The sequence below is a fragment of the Sprattus sprattus genome (genome assembly GCF_963457725.1).
Source record: "Sprattus sprattus genome assembly, chromosome: 7".
NCBI classification, from domain to species: Eukaryota; Metazoa; Chordata; class Actinopteri; order Clupeiformes; family Clupeidae; genus Sprattus; species Sprattus sprattus.
This window is the reverse complement of record NC_137926.1, coordinates 13,585,181-13,603,819: the sequence shown is the minus strand read 5'-3', so window position 1 is coordinate 13,603,819 and position 18,639 is coordinate 13,585,181. Positions and strand designations below refer to the sequence as shown.

At 43.9% G+C, this 18,639-nt stretch overlaps 1 protein-coding gene across 1 annotated transcript; it reads left to right on the top strand.

The window, feature by feature from the left end:
* The first annotated feature begins 6,817 nt into the window (after positions 1-6,817).
* meak7 (MTOR associated protein, eak-7 homolog) lies at positions 6,818-18,400 on the top strand. The gene is made up of 8 exons (XM_080842787.1): positions 6,818-6,897; positions 7,239-7,418; positions 7,844-8,077; positions 9,141-9,285; positions 9,458-9,856; positions 10,432-10,550; positions 12,283-12,462; positions 17,979-18,400. The coding sequence occupies exons 2-8, from the start codon at positions 7,263-7,265 to the stop codon at positions 18,093-18,095; spliced, it is 1,350 nt and encodes a 449-aa protein (XP_080698913.1). The 5' UTR covers positions 6,818-6,897; positions 7,239-7,262; the 3' UTR covers positions 18,096-18,400.
* Positions 18,401-18,639: the final 239 nt, after the last annotated feature.

Below are 18,639 nucleotides of genomic sequence, written 5' to 3'. Positions count from 1 at the left end.
TTCGGCAGGGCTTGGGGAACAGGCAGGCAGGCTGTTGCTGTGGCGGTTGATTGACATGTCTGATGGGTGAGCCTGAGCGCTGAGGCAGCTCGTGACTGCTCTGCTCCACGCTCGGACAGAGCAAAGCAGCACAGCTAATCTCTGGCGCTTTACGGCTGCATGCTGAGAGACGCATGTCCTGACAGCTCCAAGCACAGGGCCAATGGAAGTGATTTGCCTGCCTGCCTGTTACTTTCCTCCCATTGGTGTGTTTGTATTGTGTGTGTGTGTGTGTGTGTGTGTGTGTGTGTGTGTGTGTGTGTGTGTGTGTGTGTGTGTGTGTGTGTGTGTGTGTGTGTGTGTATGCCTCAATGAGTATGCATACTGTGTTTGTGTGTGAGTGCCTCAATGAGTGTTTACTGTGTGTGTGTGTGTGTGTGTGTGTGTGTGTGCCTCTATGAGTATGTTGTTTACTGTGTGTGTGTGTGTGTGTGTGTGTGTGTGTGTGCCTCAATGAGTATGTTTACTCTACATGTGTGTGAGCCTGGGAGTTGTGTACACACACATGAAAGATGTTTGGTTCACACTCAGATCCACAAGGAAGTTCCTGCCAGCTATTATGCTCAAATCCTTCCTGCATTCCAAAGACCTCCCAGCCCAGCATATTTCATACCCCACACACATCTCTACAGTCCTGTGCCTACGTGTGTGTGTGTGTGTGTGTGTGTGTGTGTGTGTCTTTGTATGAGTGATTGAGTCTTCCAGTGTTCAAAGCTATTACAATGGTCATGTGCAATTTTTCAAAGAGCCTTTTTTGCTATCTCTGAATAGTTTACATACTCAGATATCTAGTTTCAGTAGAAATATGTTGAGTGTCATGACCCTCGCATGTGTCCAGTTTTTATTCCATTTGAGAAAATGCAGCCATTTCACACTGAACAATATGCATTCCTCTCTGAGTCGGCTAATGAAGACGTAATGCAGCCATACGGCTGTCATCATGACCTAGTAGTCAGCTGGAGTCAGCTGATGGCTACTCCCTGGTGACTAGCTCACACTTGGATGACCCAACCCGCAGACTGTGACCCCTGCCTCACGCTCGTTAAAGCCTGTCGTGATCAATTCTCCAGGGCAGCAGGGCTGTGGAGAGAGAGAAGAGGGAGCCGGGTTTCCCCCCTATTGCAACCCCTCCATTTTGTTTTTTTGTATTCTGCTAGAGGGGAAACTTTTGCAACACATCTTTTCTCCTCAGGGCAGGGAGGGGGTTGTTGGGGGTGGGGGTATTTGCTGAGCTGGGAACACGGGGTTCTCTGGACTGGAGGGGTTATTTAGATTGAGCCGATGTTGGGGTAAGGGGTGGGGTGGGGGGGCAGGAGAGAGAAAGGGGGGCGGGGGATGGGGTAAATTGGGCCGAATGAGGGGGGCCCTGTGAGGGTGTCTGAATGGAAGAGGGAATGCGAGTGTGAATGGGTCACTTCTCAATGCTCCTGGATGCCACTCTTGCCTTGGCACAGAGCTGCCATTGTCGGCAGCTAACGAGCTGCACCCCCAAAACTACACCGAAGTTTGCCCGGTCCCACTGCCACCAACTGCCTGGCAGGGACCGGCCATCAGCTCGTACACTCATTTACCCATTGAAAGCAGAACACACACACGCAATGTATATACAATTAAAATGAATTATTTATAAAGCAGGTAATGGTAGCAACCGTTAACTGCACATCATTTAACAGACATACTATATGTTAAAGAGAGTTTTCTACACACAAAGCTTATTATTACATGTTATTATTATAGGTTAAAAGTTATACATGATACTTAGAAAATGGTACAAGGTACAAGGGCACCACTCTTTTTGTTGTGATTTTTTGGCAAAGCCCTCAAAATAAGGGCAGAACACTGAGTGGATTTCCAAATTGTTTTATAAACATAGCGTAGGTGGGATTTGGTCTAGGCTTTGATGACTTCAAAAGTTGTTGGGTAAGTCCATTTTTTCTCTTTCTCTCTCTCTCTCTTACTCACACACACACACACACACACACACACACACACACTCTTTCTCTCTATCTCACTTTCTGGGAATTAATCCTCTTCTCCAACATTTAAAACCACTAGCACAGAAGTTACAAAGTCTGACTCACTTCCTCAAAGTGTCTGGGTGTGAGTCTTCCACTTTCAAATTCAGAGACAGAGGGATGATCATAGGTTGAGCAAACTCAGTTTCACCATCTGCGTCTACTCAGGTTATGCTCAGTTAGACCATGTTGAGACATGCTTGCAATATCACACCTCATTAGCCATATCACACTTCTTTAAGAGATATTGGTGTATTTGTCCATCTGCATTTTGCTCCTTGTATAGAATTTACTTGACCTGTGGTTTCCATAGGATTGTCACCATGCAAAAATGAAAAATGAAAAACAACATTGTTTTCCCTTCGTCCGATCCTGTCCAGCATGCAGAGAGTATTTTCGCCTTTAATGAAGAAAACCTTGAGCTCCACACACATTTACGTAGAAGCTTTTTAAAAACCTGAATGAGTGCAACAACTTTTTTCCTGTCTCAGCTTTTAGTAGCCTCTCTCTCCTTTTCCTTTCCATCCTCTCTCTCTCTCTCTCTCTCTCTCTCTTTCTGTCTCTCTCTCGCTCTCTGTCTAATTAAACTATAACTCTCTTCGTTATGGATCAATGGACACAGTAAAATAGCTATTTATTTATTGATCGTGCCTTGCATAGCGCAGGCTTGAACATCATGTGAGTCATGTGAGACTGAAAGGTCACAAATACAGATCAAAGAGGAAAGGTCAGCTGTCTCAGAGGTATGTAGGTGACTAAAGCGACTAAAGCTCTGCAATTATACTCCAACAAGCCCCTCTTCAAATCATTGAAGACTCATGAGGGACTGTTAGGAATCAGTTTGGCAATATACGTATGTTCAGCAGAATGCTAACCTATGGTATGGCGTATATTCTATATGTGCATCATTGAACATGCCCTTCAGTCCCTTAAGATATGTAGTAAAATGGCTTTTATGGTGTGTAAAAGGGAAGAGATATCAGCCTAGATAGTTCTTCTGAAAGCTATAATCCACGCATGTCATAAAACTCTTCGACAAAAAGAAATAATCTACATGGCTGTTTGCCAGTATAACACAAAGCACCAATTCACAGTCTCGGCAGTACGACAACACATTATCAGAATTATTCATCAAAGATAACTGATATGATTTAAACCTGAGATTTCCTCTAAGGTGTTTTTAGAATGAGCTTTCAAAGCAACACCAGGAGGTGGTAAGCAGCACTGTGCAATGGTGGTGGGTTACTAGGCGCCAGTGGGGCTGGCCTATCAGAGTAGTCCTCACCATCCCAACAGTAGCAGATCTAGGCCCTGAACATGATGTAACTCTCCTGCACTGTTCAGTGTGATCTGTCCGAGGGCCCCCCGGTTTAGGGGTAGTGCAGCAAAGAGAACAGAAAACTGGGTTACAGTGCAGTCAGAAGGGGGTCAAGGGAACTCGTTCTTGCACTTTTAGACTGAAAAACAGGCAGAAGGACATGCGAAAGCAGAAGTATGGTTGCGGTTGCCAAGACAACTCTGAGGAGTTATTGTTTGGTGTCCTCTAAACACTTGTCGTTTCAGCAATAAAACGCGACAAAAATGTGCGCTTGTGTGTGGGGGGAGAGACAGAGAGAGACACAGAGCGAGGGATTCCATTGCATTGTCACTGGCATGTTTGGAAATGCTACGCCTAGAACTGGCCAGATTCAACAGTGCCCCCTAGTGACTCGTTACACATGCCTCAGCCAATGAGACGCAGTAAACACTGTGTCACAGCTGGGATTCTTTCATGACACAGGTGTCTGCTTGCCTTAGTCTGTCTCTGCCTTTTTCTATTTCACCCCTGTCCTCTCTCTCTCACACTATCTCTCTCTCTCTCTCTCTCTATTTCACACACACACAAACAGTCTCCCTTATGACACACTCTCTCAATGCCTGTGTTGGTGTGTGTGTCATATGTGTTTCGGTGTAACTCTGAGCGTGCAATGCGTCAGTCCACAAACCCTCAATATTTCCTGTACACTCACACTGCTGTCAGGCTATGCTATTACCATATAGGGCTGTGTGCAGTAGGTGGCAGGCTGAGGGAGAGGAAAGCAGAACTGCAGAAGAAAGAAAATAGAGGAAAAAAAACATTTACATGTCTCAGCTTGTTGACTGACAGTCCCACAGATAAAACACAGCAAGGTTCCTCCCAGAGATAGCTATCAAGTCAAGAATGTCTTTTACGGGAGTATTCACATCTGAAAATGATCCAGCTCATTCTTGCCTTGCCTGTACCTGCAAGAAGCACAAAGAATACACATGGTTTGCCACTGTACTGTCAAATGCCATGGTTAACCTCACTTGAAAAATGTAATAGAGTGGTAATATTTTGTCTTTCAAGTGTTTCCAGTGTTTTTTTACTGCAAAAAATGACAAAAGTGGAGTGTGCAAGTGTTTGTTCCAAGGGTTGAGCTTCATTGAGGAGTGGAGGGGAAATCAGACAAAATTGTCATTCATTAGGTCACACCACTTTCTGTTTCATTCACAAAGCTATTTTCACAAAAAAGACATGTCATTTCAATATCAGGATCGAGTTGATGTAGGCCTATCCCTTGACATGCATATTGTTGCCTTTCTGAGATCTACCAAAAGAGCACTGTGGGTAGAATGCAAGCTGCAAGCGGAGAATTGGCTGGTGCAATACTACAGCCTCCACCTGCACGTCACTTCTCTCCCACCACAGATGACAACTTCTCTCTCTCATGTCTTTCTCTTCCTCCTTCTGTGGGCTGTGAAAGCTTATCAATGAGATGAACCTGCAAAAATGCTTCTCACTCTTACCATACATGGTAATTGACAGAGACACACAAATAAAACTTTTTTTTTATCTATCCTCTTCATAAAAATGTCTTCAATGGCTGTTTTGTTGGTTTGCTTGGCTTGGTAGGTCTACGTAGTGGGTCGGTTTTCAGTCCTATTTTGAAAGCTAGAAATTGTAGCCCAGTGATCTGAATGACAACTGAATGAGTTGCTTGTGACATTCAAGTTACCTAAAACCGTTATCATTATACTGAGTTTGCATTCTGAGTAAAGGTCACTTAGACTCAGATTAAACCTTCACTGTTTGATTATTATCATTATTTAAAATCCATTACAGTAAATAAGTGGCCTATACTCTGCCATCAGTCGGCCGACGCGATAACCCTGCCAACAATAGTGTGACGCGAGCGTTCAGAGCGCTGAATATGAGAACACGCCCTGCCCTCTGTGTTATCGCATGCCCTTAAAAGGCGTTTATTTTATCACTCTATGGGAAAAGCGCTGCAGAACTCTGGGCAACAGCCGATACTTGCCGAAGACTGCCCTCTTCCGGCGTAAAGGAGAATAACATACTTTCAGGTCCAGGTGGCTCTCTTGCACATATTAGTAGCCAATGTTGTGCTTTCAGTTATGAAGGAATAGAGCATTAGACACGGTGGAATGTCTGTTAATATAAAAATGCCCCACGTTTCTTAGAAACACTTTAATTAATAACACTTAAACCTAGAATAACACCACTGGGCCTCTCATAAACTTTCTGTGTACGCTCAGTTATTACCTCCCAAGGAGGTTATGTTTTCGCCCCTGTAAGTTTGTTTGTTAGCACGTAGGCCTACGCAGAAACGCATGGACCGATTTCCATCAAACTTTGTGGGGAGATTGGTTAATATAATTGCAATAATTGATTAGATTTTCAGATGTCAAGGTCAAAGGTCAAGGTCACAAGGCGGAGGTTTGCATTCTCTGAATGCTCCCATTCTTGTATGTACTGTATATAGATTTGCATCATGAGGTCCTGTGATAAAAAATCCACCACATCACAATATAGAGCCAATATGGACAGAGCCTATGACTTATCTTGAAAGCCATGCTTCTTCAGTTTCTGCCACCACATCCTCAATGCCCTGTTGCGCTTGCATGTTGTATGCTGCAGCCACAAATGCTGCTGTGGTTTAAGGCTCATGCTGGTGCAAGTTGCATGGACTGGTTCACTGAACAAAACAGGTGCACAGGAGGTCTCTGAGTAGGAGGCTTTGCACCTTGGGGAAACTGAATCCTCTTGAGGAGGGTGCCGGCAGCATACTGTGGTTCCTGACCAATTGTGTTGCTTTATATGTCTTTTCCGTTCAGCCATATCTCTTTGCAAAACTGGGTCATCAGACATAGTCACCCACAAACATGAAGTGTACATTTTGAATGGGGTGGTGATGGTAAACTTGAATAAAACAACACAGAGTAGACACCACAAAACAACACAACACAAAACAAGAATGAATGAAAAAACGAGGTCAGTGGTGATTGTGATGAACAAACAGGCCTAACAGACTTAAGAACAGGGAGCTGTTTATTAGTAACATATTTGTTGCCCCATATGTTTTGTACTTTAGTGTTCTGCCTGACTGTGCTGTGTTTTCATAGCATTTGTCATTCAGAAGACTATATTAACTATGATTTTCGTGCAATTTCTGTTTTAGATATTTAATTATCAGACAAATGTACGCTATGACAGAAGTTTTTGGATTAATTGTAACATTACAGTTCATTATTACAGTCGTTAACCATGATGTGAAATCTGCGCAAATAAACGCAGAAACAACGCGTAAAATGGAATTAGATGTCTCCTGGTGGGCACATGCCTGTCTCAGCAAAGCCAATCGGGGATAAGGGAATGTGTCCTGAGCAATGTGATTGGCTATTGGTTTGACATCTACACGCATGTGGCATTTTCATTGGTTTTCATACAACACAATCATAACGTCATCAGGAGTGACAGGAACTGTGCACAGTGTTTACATGTAGCATTTATTATGTGAAAAGAAGCTCCAGTTGATTCAAGGTCTGTGTCAAAATGTCAACACTATGCTACGATTAATATTCTTTCAGTAGTTGTTACTTGATACCGAGGTCCATTTCATATGTTGTCTTGAAATAACTTTACACCCATCTTCAACACAGATGGAAGCTAGCTACTGATATTGCTAATGTATTAACCATTACAATATAACCTATCAAAGTGACAAATTATGTCGTGCTTGTTTTCTGTATGTACTTTAATGTTGTATGTATGTATGCACACAATGTAGGCCAACTCAGCCGCTTCAACAATATAGTGTTCTTGTGTGATGCTCATGACCCTTGTTAGCCTTTCATCTTAACTTGTATAAATGTTCTGCACAGGCAGGTACATACACATGTCCTGAGATGGGGAATGCTGAAAGTGTCGTGGTGCAGAAACGGCTGGCCCGGTTTCGACCCGACGAACGACCCGTGGTGGAGGGGGTGTTCGAGCGGCTTCAGACGGGTTCTGCTGGTGCAGCTGGGAAAGATGGAAAGGCCCTTACAGTCGACATGGTGAAAGTGCGTAGAACACATGTAGCCAATTAAGTGAATATCAAATTTGAATAGACTGTGCTGTATGGTAAAAAAGGCTTGAATTATTGCCAGAAATATGATCATCTTGTATAGGGTTTGTGTTCTTTTGTGTAAACAAGTATTCCAAAGTGACAGTTACAGTCAGTACAGTTACAAATAATACACTAGCTAAAGATTATACGCTTATAGTGGGTGGGCAGTAGCCTGACAATGTCATACTCATGATTCTAGTCAGAATATAATATAATATCTCCCTGACCAAAAAATTTGTGGGCAGGGTTTGGGCTGGTATCCAGGCTAGGTGGGCAGAGGATGCTAATGGGTTTTGCCAACCTACTTGCCCCCCCACAGCAATGTCCTTTTGGAATGAACAGTCCTGGAAATGAATACATGAATTCTGTATCTCATAGGCAAGCATGGGGAGCGTGGCATCAGATTCCATGATAATGAGAGTCTATGCATGCATGACCAGCATCGATGCGGGGGTACCGATGGCTCCCGGTGGGGGGGTTAGTCGAGAGCAGCTGGTGATCTTCCTGGCAGACACCCTCCGTGGTACCGCAGAGGAGAGAGCACCCCTCGTGATGGCAATGGCACAGCGAGGCGGGAAAGGGGATGTGGCTACCGTTGACCAGATAAAACAGGTCAGTGAGTGATAAGTAAGAAGCACTCATCATGAGATGTGTTATGTTTTGTGAACCACTTCACTAATGTGCTGTTGCCAGATCACATTCACTGCATTTCCCTCTTCATGTGGCCTAGAAACTGTGCCTTGCGATGTATTTCCATCCATGGTGTTGGAACCATGAACCCAGATTAAATTTGATGCAGTTGACTCAGTGTTGACTTTTTGTAGCACAGATGTATTTGTAATGGTGAAGTTTGCATTCATATTGCTCAGTGCAAAATCTGTGCTGAGTGCCTAGTAGCTCAATCTTTCCCACCCAGTAAATGATGACAGAACTTTGTAGATAGTCAAAATGTTCAAGCAGTTCCTCCAGGATTCTGCTGCTGAACAGCTCCTGGCTGAGCTGCTGAGTTCAGAGGTCAAAGTGTCAAGAGAAGGTTCTTACACTGGCCAAGAGGAAGTTAGAAGTTACAAGTAATACTCTACCCGCCCAGTGCTGTTCTTGGAAGACCTGATCTTAGATACAACACAGACCCTGGGTCAATGGGGTTTGTTGTAATTGTTGCGGCCAAAAGTCACAGATTTCTTTCTGTGGGAATCTTCAAAAGGTGCGGTTAAAATAATTATAATTAAGCAATTAAAAAATGTAATAAAATAATTAGCAAATTCCATGACAGAAATTCCATGACTTTGCATTTTTGTTTGTGTAAATATTGCAGTAATAAGAGAAAAGTGCACCCCGCGATTGCATTTGAAAGCCTTAGTTACCTACAGAGGTATTCATTCGAGCCTTAGATTGAAATATTAGACTGATGCACTTTTTAGGGCAATGAGTTTTTCATGATTTGTTTTCATGTAGTGTTATTGTATTCATAACACAGCACTAGTCTTGTGAGGGTCCCAAGATGGCACTAATTAAGATACATTTTTAGCCCTCTTGATACTTAGTCTCCTGTGTCTGGGAACTATAGTCACATGACACTGCAGCTGCCAGGCTGCTTTGGTAGTTCTTGTGCAGTTGCACAGTTCAAGAGTTTCTCAATCTTGCCGAGAATGACACTCTCCCCCGCCCTGTACAGTTCCTGGAGGACCTGATCTCAGCTGTAGTGCAGATTCTGGCCCACAGGGGGCGTCTGCGAGGATGGAAGCCAGAGCACTTGGGAGATGGTGCCAGAGGGGTGAAGCTCCTGGCTGAACAGCTGAGTTCAGAGATCAAAGTGTCAGGTGAGGGTTTCGCATTTGCCGAGAGGGGGAGACAGTTACTAGTGTACGTTGGATTAGTAGGAGGGGGCACATGATTTTTCTGGTTGATTGGTTGTTGCAACTCACACACTGCACCTTTTACCACTTTAACTCCCCTTGCCTCCCTTCCTCTGACCCCCCCTCTGCCTCTCAGACCAGCAGACCTGTGACACCCCTTGTCTGGAGGACTGGCTCTTCCGCATCTCCTCTGTGGCTGTCTACCTGGAGCTACTGGTGAGCGAGGGGCTGTTGGTGACGCTGCCCTCAAGGCCGCCCCCCACCCTGCTCCCCCTGTGCCGCGAGGTCTCCTGGGGTAAGGCGGCGAGCCTGCTGGACCTGCCCCTGCTGCTCTTCCTGACGCCCCTGCTGCCGGCTGGCCACAGCACCCCCTGGAGGCTGCTCTTCTCCACGCACCTGCACGGCGAGAGCTTCACTCGGATGATGAGCGGCCTCAAGGGTCGCGGCCCCACCGTGCTGCTGCTGCGCGACACCAAAGGCCACGTGTTCGGCGGCTTCGCCTCCTCCAGCTGGGAGATCAGGCCCCAGTTTCAGGGTGAGTACAAACACTTTGAAATGCATTTAAAAACAGTGACACGCAGATATGATGCGCTTCTCCTCACAGAGATGAGTGGGATTAATCCTTTACCATATGGTGGCTTATGACTGTCGTAATCACTAATCATGTTGTGAATACTGGATCAAGAGATTGAGCTGGTATTACAGGGGTGGAAGGGATGGGGCTTTAAACAACAATTTGTTATGGCCGTTAATAATGATGTTGTAATACAGCCTTGGCCGTTTTTTGGTGTATTAGGGGCCTGGGAACTTTAGTAGACACTGTTGTTGCTCTGTTGAGTGTCCAGCCAGTTTAATCCCATCCATCTGGGCTTCAGTTAGAGAGAGTTTTCATGCTCAAAAAACCTATAAAAATCACATATACAATATAACAACACGTTCAATTCCCAGAATCTCCCCTTAAATAAATTAATTCTGAAATTCTTTGATCGTGTTGGATGTATCGATCCTGTTGTGGGTGGTAATTGTAAGGGGCCATTGTCAGAGTCTGTATGCATGTGTGGGCTGTGTTTGGTTGTAAATAATGTGGTTTGTGGTGCTTTGCCTAAACAGGAGACTCCAGATGCTTCCTCTTCTCCGTGTTCCCCTGCATGCGTGTGTACACCTGCACTGGCTACAACCAGCATTACATGTATCTGAACCAGGGACAACAGACCATGCCCAACGGCCTGGTGAGGGAGTTCTTTGTGTGTGAACCCACACTTGGACACACACACACACACACACACACACACACACACACACACACACACACACACACACACACACACTATACTCACTATTCCTATTCCTATACTATGCAAATGTGTTTTTGGTAGACATGACATATTCTCTTCAGGATTCCTAAACTCCTGGCAATAGGGAAAGGGGTTCCTCTAGACCAGGTGAATGAGCCCATTGTTGGTCTGTTTGAATAATTTAATTATTTTAATGAACTCTATATTAGCCCCCTCTGTCAATATAGATTCGCCTATTGTGAATAATAGCAATGATGGACTTCTTTTAACATCTTTAGCCTCCTAATTAGACCTAGGCTTCTACTTGGAGTGTATCTTAGGCTACTTTTATTTCAATATAGTTGGTTGACGCACCTCCTTACAATGTAACAATGTTTATTGTTTGGGGAAAATAGCGTGCAGAGAGAAGTTAGCAAAGAATTAGCTGGGAACGATGTCTTTGTAAAAAAAGTCTGAAGAGAAAACTTGACAAGCAAAACAGAGCCTATAAAGGGGAATGGAAAGACAATTTTCCGTTCATCTTACTGGTTTCACAAATGGAAAGCCCATGTGTCTTATATGCAATGAAGTTGTCGCGGTTTGAGATATATAAACGGCTAAAGTTCAGTTAAAGAGGCCTGTGCCGACTCAGGCTCTAGAGTCTAGAGTTATACACTTAAATCTTTACAAACACCTGCCTTAAACCCAGCAGCATGCACTCAGCATGTCTCCCTCTTGTCCTGTAGCAAGCACATTAAACCGTAACCCCCCCGACACACACACACGGACCATGTTTTTTTAATATATTTTCTATTCTTTTGTTATCTTTTTTATGACTTAATTTTAAGCGATTTTGAGGACTTTGAAAAGCGCTATATAAATGTGATGTATTATTATTATTACTGTAGAAACTCCAGGGTAGGTACACGACTGCATATGTATAGGGGGTGGATCAGATGATCTCATTTTAGCACATTGACCTCTAGGCAAATTTTATCGTTCATGTACAGTGAAGTATTTATGACATGGTTCTGTGGAATTTTTGTATTTTCAACTATGTAAGGGATAATGTATAGAACGCAGGTCATTGTCGGGAAAATAAGCCCCGACAGGGCGAACAGCACCCCGACGCGTAGCGGAGGGGTGTTGCTTCACCATGAAGGGGCTTTTTTTCCTGACATTATCCCGCTTATTATACGGCTACTTGCCAACACGAAAAAATTACTTCACACAGTGTGTTTTCTTTACAATTTATTTGTTACCATTAGTTTTTAAAAGCGGAGAAAGCAGAGAAATAGTTTGTCAAAGACGTTGAACTTCAAACATTGAACAAACATTCTTTAGAACACAGCTGCTCAACCGTCCGCTGAAACTCCATTGAAAAGTTACCGGACTACTTGTGGAGTGATACGAAAGACGTGCATCAGAGGCAAAAAGGCCACTTTCCTTGACAGCGGTCATTATTGCATAGTAACGGTCTGCTATCGGTTAATAACGGACCGCAGAACGTTGGGAAGCCTCATTCAAGTGAATGGAGCATTCTACAGCATTAAGAAGAGCCGTGTAATAATACCTCATAGCTAACCGATGCAGTGAATAATTGACTTTTTTGCATTTGTGTAACTAAAAGATTTCACCTGTAACATAAACCCCTGTGTTCTGTGTGTTATGTGTGTTCTTGCCTCAGGGCATGGGAGGGCAGCATGGCTACTTTGGGCTGTGGCTGGACAGTGACTTTGGTCGTGGCCACAGCCGCGCTAAGCCGAAGTGTACCACATATGGTAGTCCCCAGCTCTCAGCCGAGGAGGACTTCAGCCTGGACGCTCTGGAGGTGTGGGCCGTCAGTGAGCCTCCAGAACCGGAACAGGTCAGAACCTGACACACACACACACACACACACACACACACTGTTGGAGCCATTTCGGCTGCTTATGATTTATTTGTGATATTTATATTGTTTGGTAATTTCTGTTATTTCGGAATATTGTAAGTATCGCGATCTAGACCCAGATATGACGTTTGGTGTAGCCTGTGTCACAGGGTGCTTAGTGTTGGGCACTGATTGAGTGTCTAAGCCCCGCCCTTTTTGGTGATTCACCTTTACTTACAGGTAACAGGTGGTGGGTTGTTTGAATGAGTTGGCGGGTGTAGTAGGACACAGTTTTTGACCGTGGTCGTGATCGTGTTTATTGTGTAAACCCTAAGCTATATAATAAAATCTGAAACACGAAAAGTCACGCGTTCTGAACAGCTTTCTACCCTCGTCAAAGTGGATCCGTGCGAAATCGCGTTGGATGCCACAATATAAGTCAAAAACTGTCCGAATCAATCAACAAGCCTCCGTGTCAGTCTGTGGATTTGAGCCAAGGAAACTTTCGCAAACAAAGGACTTTGCCTGTTTTGGATTGCCGATACAAAGACAACGCATTAGAAGGATTGTTTGACGCATCCTACAGCAGTCCGTGAGTAAAAAGTTTGTTACGGAGAAATTCAAACCACAGCCAACTATTGCGAAGGAGATTGTAAATATTGTCTTGACAAACTGACTGCAAATGCTGAAAATATATCGCTGAAAGTAGCGACAAATAATAACTAAAACGGAGTTAAATCTAACTGTGGAACTCTAACCTGGAAAAAGGACGTGGATTGGAAAAATGAAGCAACTTAAGGAATTAATTGCGTCCCGACGTGCAAAGCTGGGAATATGCACGAGAAAAATGAATGAAACAAAAGTTCTTTTTGATGGACACTCAAGTGTTGAAATAATAAGCGAGAGCATTGCTACGTTAAAATGTGCAATGAGTGGATTTAAGGAGGCGCACGCATCCGTTCAAGCTTTGATGTCCGAGGAAGAGAAGGAGAAGGATCATAGTGAATGGTATGAACCTAAAATATATGACTTTGAAAGCTACGTAAATCATATGGATGAGTGGACACATTCTAAAGTAGAACCACAACGATTGGATTTACAAACAGAAACCGCTCTACAGAGTGAAATTACTCCGGGAGACAGTGCGTCTAAGATTGGATCAAAGGCCTCCTCCACCTCTCTCTCATCCATGCGCGCACAAGCAGCTGCGGAGAAAGCAGCCCTTGCGGCCAGTGCAGCAGGGCTACAGCAAAAGCACGCTCTCGAACTTGAGCAAGCGCAACTCCAAACCAGAATGGAGATGATCGATATTCAAACTAAGATGGCTGCAGCTGATGCGAAATTGAAAGTTTTAGAAAGTTACGATTCAAGTGTTCACCTTCAATCCACTAGTGACTTTACTTCACACATTCCAGGTGACGGAATGAATGCCTATTTGGAAAGCTATGTTGAGAAGTCTCCAGCTGAATTCACAGGACTGGGTGCTGTCCCTAAAACACCTCTCCAGAGAATTATTGAAGAGGCACCAAAAACAATGTATCTCAATACTGGATTAAAGGTTCAAACACAAGCACAAGCACAGACTTCAACAACCGTTAATGTGGACCAGCCAGCAAGGATTCGTACTCGGATAGAACATGAACATGTGACCCCCCCCTCTCGATCTGCAGCCTGGACTGCCACACAGTCCACTAAACACACAGAATTATCTTGCTAATTTAATAATTCAACAACAAAGACAAGCCTCTCTACCAATAAGAGAAATACCTGTTTTTAATGGTGATCTTTTAAACTACCGTCCATTTATTCAGGCTTTTGAACATTGTGTGGAAAGAAAGACAGACAGTGACCTTGACCGTCTTTATTTCCTGGAGCAATACACATCTGGTCAGCCAAGAGAGCTTGTTCGTAGCTGTCTACATATGGATGCAAATTATGGGTACGTAGAAGCTAAGCGTCTGCTGAATGCTCACTTTGGAGATCCGTATCGCCTCACAAATGCCTACATTGAGAAGGCCCTGGCATGGAATGTCATTAGAGCTGAGGACGGAAAAGAGCTGCACAGCTATGCCCTGTATTTAAGAAGCTGTTGTAACGTAGCCAGAGACTTGTCAGAGATGTCTGAGCTTGACACCCCATCCAACTTAAAGCTGATCCTGTCAAAATTACCATTCAAGCTACAGGAAAGATGGAGAGTCAAAGCATGGAACATACAGGAAGACACACAAAGAAGAGCAAGATTTTATCATGTTGTGGAATTTGTGGAAAGGCAGTCAAGAATGTTGTTAGACCCAGTGTTCGGCTCTCTCCAACAGTCACCTGCTAGAAGCATAAAAACACCTGAACAGAGAGGCATGGTGAGCAGGAAAAGCTTTGCTACCACAATTGCTCCAGTAGTAACACATGCGCTGCTGAGTGAGGAAAGAACAAGAGAACCAGAGAACCTCTCAAGAGTGGCGTTCACAAAGCCATGCATCTTCTGTAAAGGAGACCACTTCATTGAATCCTGCCACCAGATTGCAGGAAAGCAACATAACGAAAAGATTCAGTTCTTAAAAGAAAATGGAATGTGCTTTGCTTGTCTTGTCAAAGGTCACACAAGTAGCGCATGCAAGAAACGTCTGACCTGCCAAACATGTCAGAAAAAACACCCGACAATCCTGCATATCCATCAGCAGCAACCCTCAATCCAAAGGCCTTTTGCATGTCAGGGCCAGGCTGACCATGTGGAGCAGTCCACCATCCCCGAAGCTATTAGCAGTAATTCTGTTGCTGTTGCAATGACTACGAAGCATACTGGGGCCGGTGTGTCTGACTGCAAGCTTGCCATTGTGCCTGTGAAGGTAAAGAGTGTGAAAAGCAACCAATTCATACAAACCTACGCATTCCTCGATCCTGGAAGCAATGCATGCTTCTGCACAGAGAAGCTGATGGAAGATCTGCATGTTGAGGGCAGAAGAACTGAAATCCTACTACGAACAATGGGACAAGAAAGAGTTGTGAATACTTACCATGTGAATGGATTAGAGGTGAGCAGCATTGATGGAACAGACTTTATGCACTTACCTGAAGTATTCACGCAATCCAGAATCCCAGTGAGCCATGAGAACATTGTTGCACAGAAGGACTTGCAGAAGTGGCCATACTTAAAAGAAGTTCAACTTGCAGCCATTAAAGCAGATATAGGTCTACTTATCGGCGCCAATGCCCCATGGGCACTGGAGCCTTGGAGAGTCATTCACAGCCAAGGAGACGGGCCTTATGCTGTCAAAACCCACTTAGGATGGATCATCAACGGCCCATTGAGTGGTGGTGCACTTACGGATGAACGTGGTCGACCGTGTGTCTCTTCCAACAGAATCTCTGTGGCAAGATTAGAAGAACTGCCGGTCAAGCAGTACAACCTGGACTTCCTGAAAAAGGCTCGTGATAAGCAACCCGAACTGTCCTTTGAAGACAGCGCCTTAAAAGAAATTGCAGATGTCAACCTGGAGAAGAGGGAGCTGCCAATAGAGCGCGCTCTTGGTGTGCAGTCGAACGTTTCGTCAGACACCTTTTGTTTTAATCTCTCTCTAAAACAGCAGCCTTACCCACTGCGGGGCATACTCTCAGTCGCTAACTTTGTTTTCGATCCTCTTGGATTTCTTGCACCTATGGTCCTTCCAGTAAAGAGGATAATGCAAGAACTCTGCAGAGGAAGCTATGGATGGGACTCAGAGATTCCGCCCGCCGTTGCCAAGAGATGGGAGACATGGATCAGTGGTCTGGACCAGTTGACCAGCCTAAACATCAGAAGATGTCTGCATCAGAAGGCTGCAGCACTCGCTCACCAACAGTCTGAGGTATCTGGAAAAGACCCAAAGGTACAGACACAGGAACATCTGTCTGTTGAAAATCTCGCTCCTGCTGAAGAGACCCTCTTGCCCTGTTTACGGGAGGAGATCTCAGCACTGAAAGCAGGAAAGATTGTTAAAACTAAGAACAAACTTTTAACCCTCAACCCTTACCTCCAGGAAGGAGTACTGAGAGTAGGTGGAAGACTGAGTAGGATGGCACTACCACAAGAATTCAAGCATCTGGCCATTCTACCCAAAGACATCAATCTGACCAGACTGCTCCTCCCCCACATCCACAGTTCAGTAGGCCATGGCGGCAGAAACAAGTTGCTTTCAAAACTTTGCCAAAAATACTTGGTCATAAAAGCCAATTCTGCCACCAGAACAATCATGAAAAATTACATATTCTGCAGAAGTTGGCACACTCCCCCTAGTGTGCAGAAGATGTCCGACTTGCTTCTCAGCTGCACACTGCTGGACCACCCTCCCTTCACCTACGTGGGCGTTGATTACTCTGGCCCAATAGAAGCAAAGAGGGGCCGGAGTGTGATGGAAAAGTACGGCGTCTTATTCACTTGCGGACATTTCAGACGAGTCAGAACAAGGAGCAACATCCTGAAGAGGCCTGTCACTATCTATGCCTTCTCCAGAGGTGTGACTTGACTTGACTCTGACTGACCCTTACGTTGACATTGACACTTAATCTTTTATTTGCACTTTACAGGAAAAGAACATTATTTTTGGATTTTGAAAACCTTTTTTCGAAGAAGAATGAACCATTTTTCATTGGACTTTATCATGTAAAATGTATGGCTTCCATTATTTAAGAATTACGAAATGCTCCATGTTTATTATTGTATAATTGTCAATTTGATGATATGGACAATTAGGGGCCGGGATGTTGGAGCCATTTCGGCTGCTTATGATTTATTTGTGATATTTATATTGTTTGGTAATTTCTGTTATTTCGGAATATTGTAAGTATCGCGATCTAGACCCAGATATGATGTTTGGTGTAGCCTGTGTCACAGGGTGCTTAGTGTTGGGCACTGATTGAGTGTCTAAGCCCCGCCCTTTTTGGTGATTCACCTTTACTTACAGGTAACAGGTGGTGGGTTGTTTGAATGAGTTGGCGGGTGTAGTAGGACACAGTTTTTGACCGTGGTCGTGATCGTGTTTATTGTGTAAACCCTAAGCTATATAATAAAATCTGAAACACGAAAAGTCACGCGTTCTGAACAGCTTTCTACCCTCGTCAAAGTGGATCCGTGCGAAATCGCGTTGGATGCCACAATACACACACTCACACACACTCATGGATACGAACACGGACACAGACAGACACACAAGTAGACTTGTGTATGCATGCATAGATATAAACAAACAGAAACATACAAACACACAAACACTCATAGACTTGTAGGTATAAACAGGTACACATACAAGCAGACTCATAAATACACATACATACACACACACACACACATATTTACTAGCACACAAACAAACAAATATATATATATATATATATATATATATATATATATATATACTGTATATGTATATATATATAGTACTCTTGTAAAGGACAAATATGTATTAACATGAATAACTAATAATTAACTGTGGTAAGTGAATGGCACGCTCAATGTACTGTGCCACTACTCTGTTTGACAGGACGAGAACAAGAGGAGTATTTTAGATGCAGACCCAGAATTGCAGGCCATGATGGAGATGGCCGGGAAGACGTTACACAGCCAGGGCCTGAGAGAGCCAGATGAGGACGAGCAGTAGTGGTGGAGGGCAAGATGGAGAGTAAATGCACCCAGGAGGGTAAATGCACCCATGTGAAGGTGTTGCTATGGGATAATAAGACACGGACGTCTTTCAGAGAGACACAGAGTTAAATAGTCCGGATGAATATAACCTCAATTTTACTTTTGTGTGTATTTTTCTGTTGTAAATATACATATGGATTTGAATATTTTTGAACCAGCCGGAGCGGGTTTCGTTTGTCTGGAGATGTTGTCCAGGACAATCTCGTTCAAAATGTATTGAAGTTTGTTAATGTTGTTGTTTCCTATGAAGATGTAGGAATTACATGTTAAGGACCTTGTACACAAGGAAACTTATTTTGAAATTAGAATTTAGTTTTGGACACTCTCCAAAACATTATTTGGTCTGGTTGTGAGTAGAATTTGGCGTTGGTTCATTTACTGAGCGTTTTGGCTGAATTGAATAAAGAATAACAACGAGTCTGATACTCTAAATGTACTATTAATTAACAGGTGTGAACGTGTGGTTACAGAGAGCGAGTCACTCCATATCTTTACTCCCT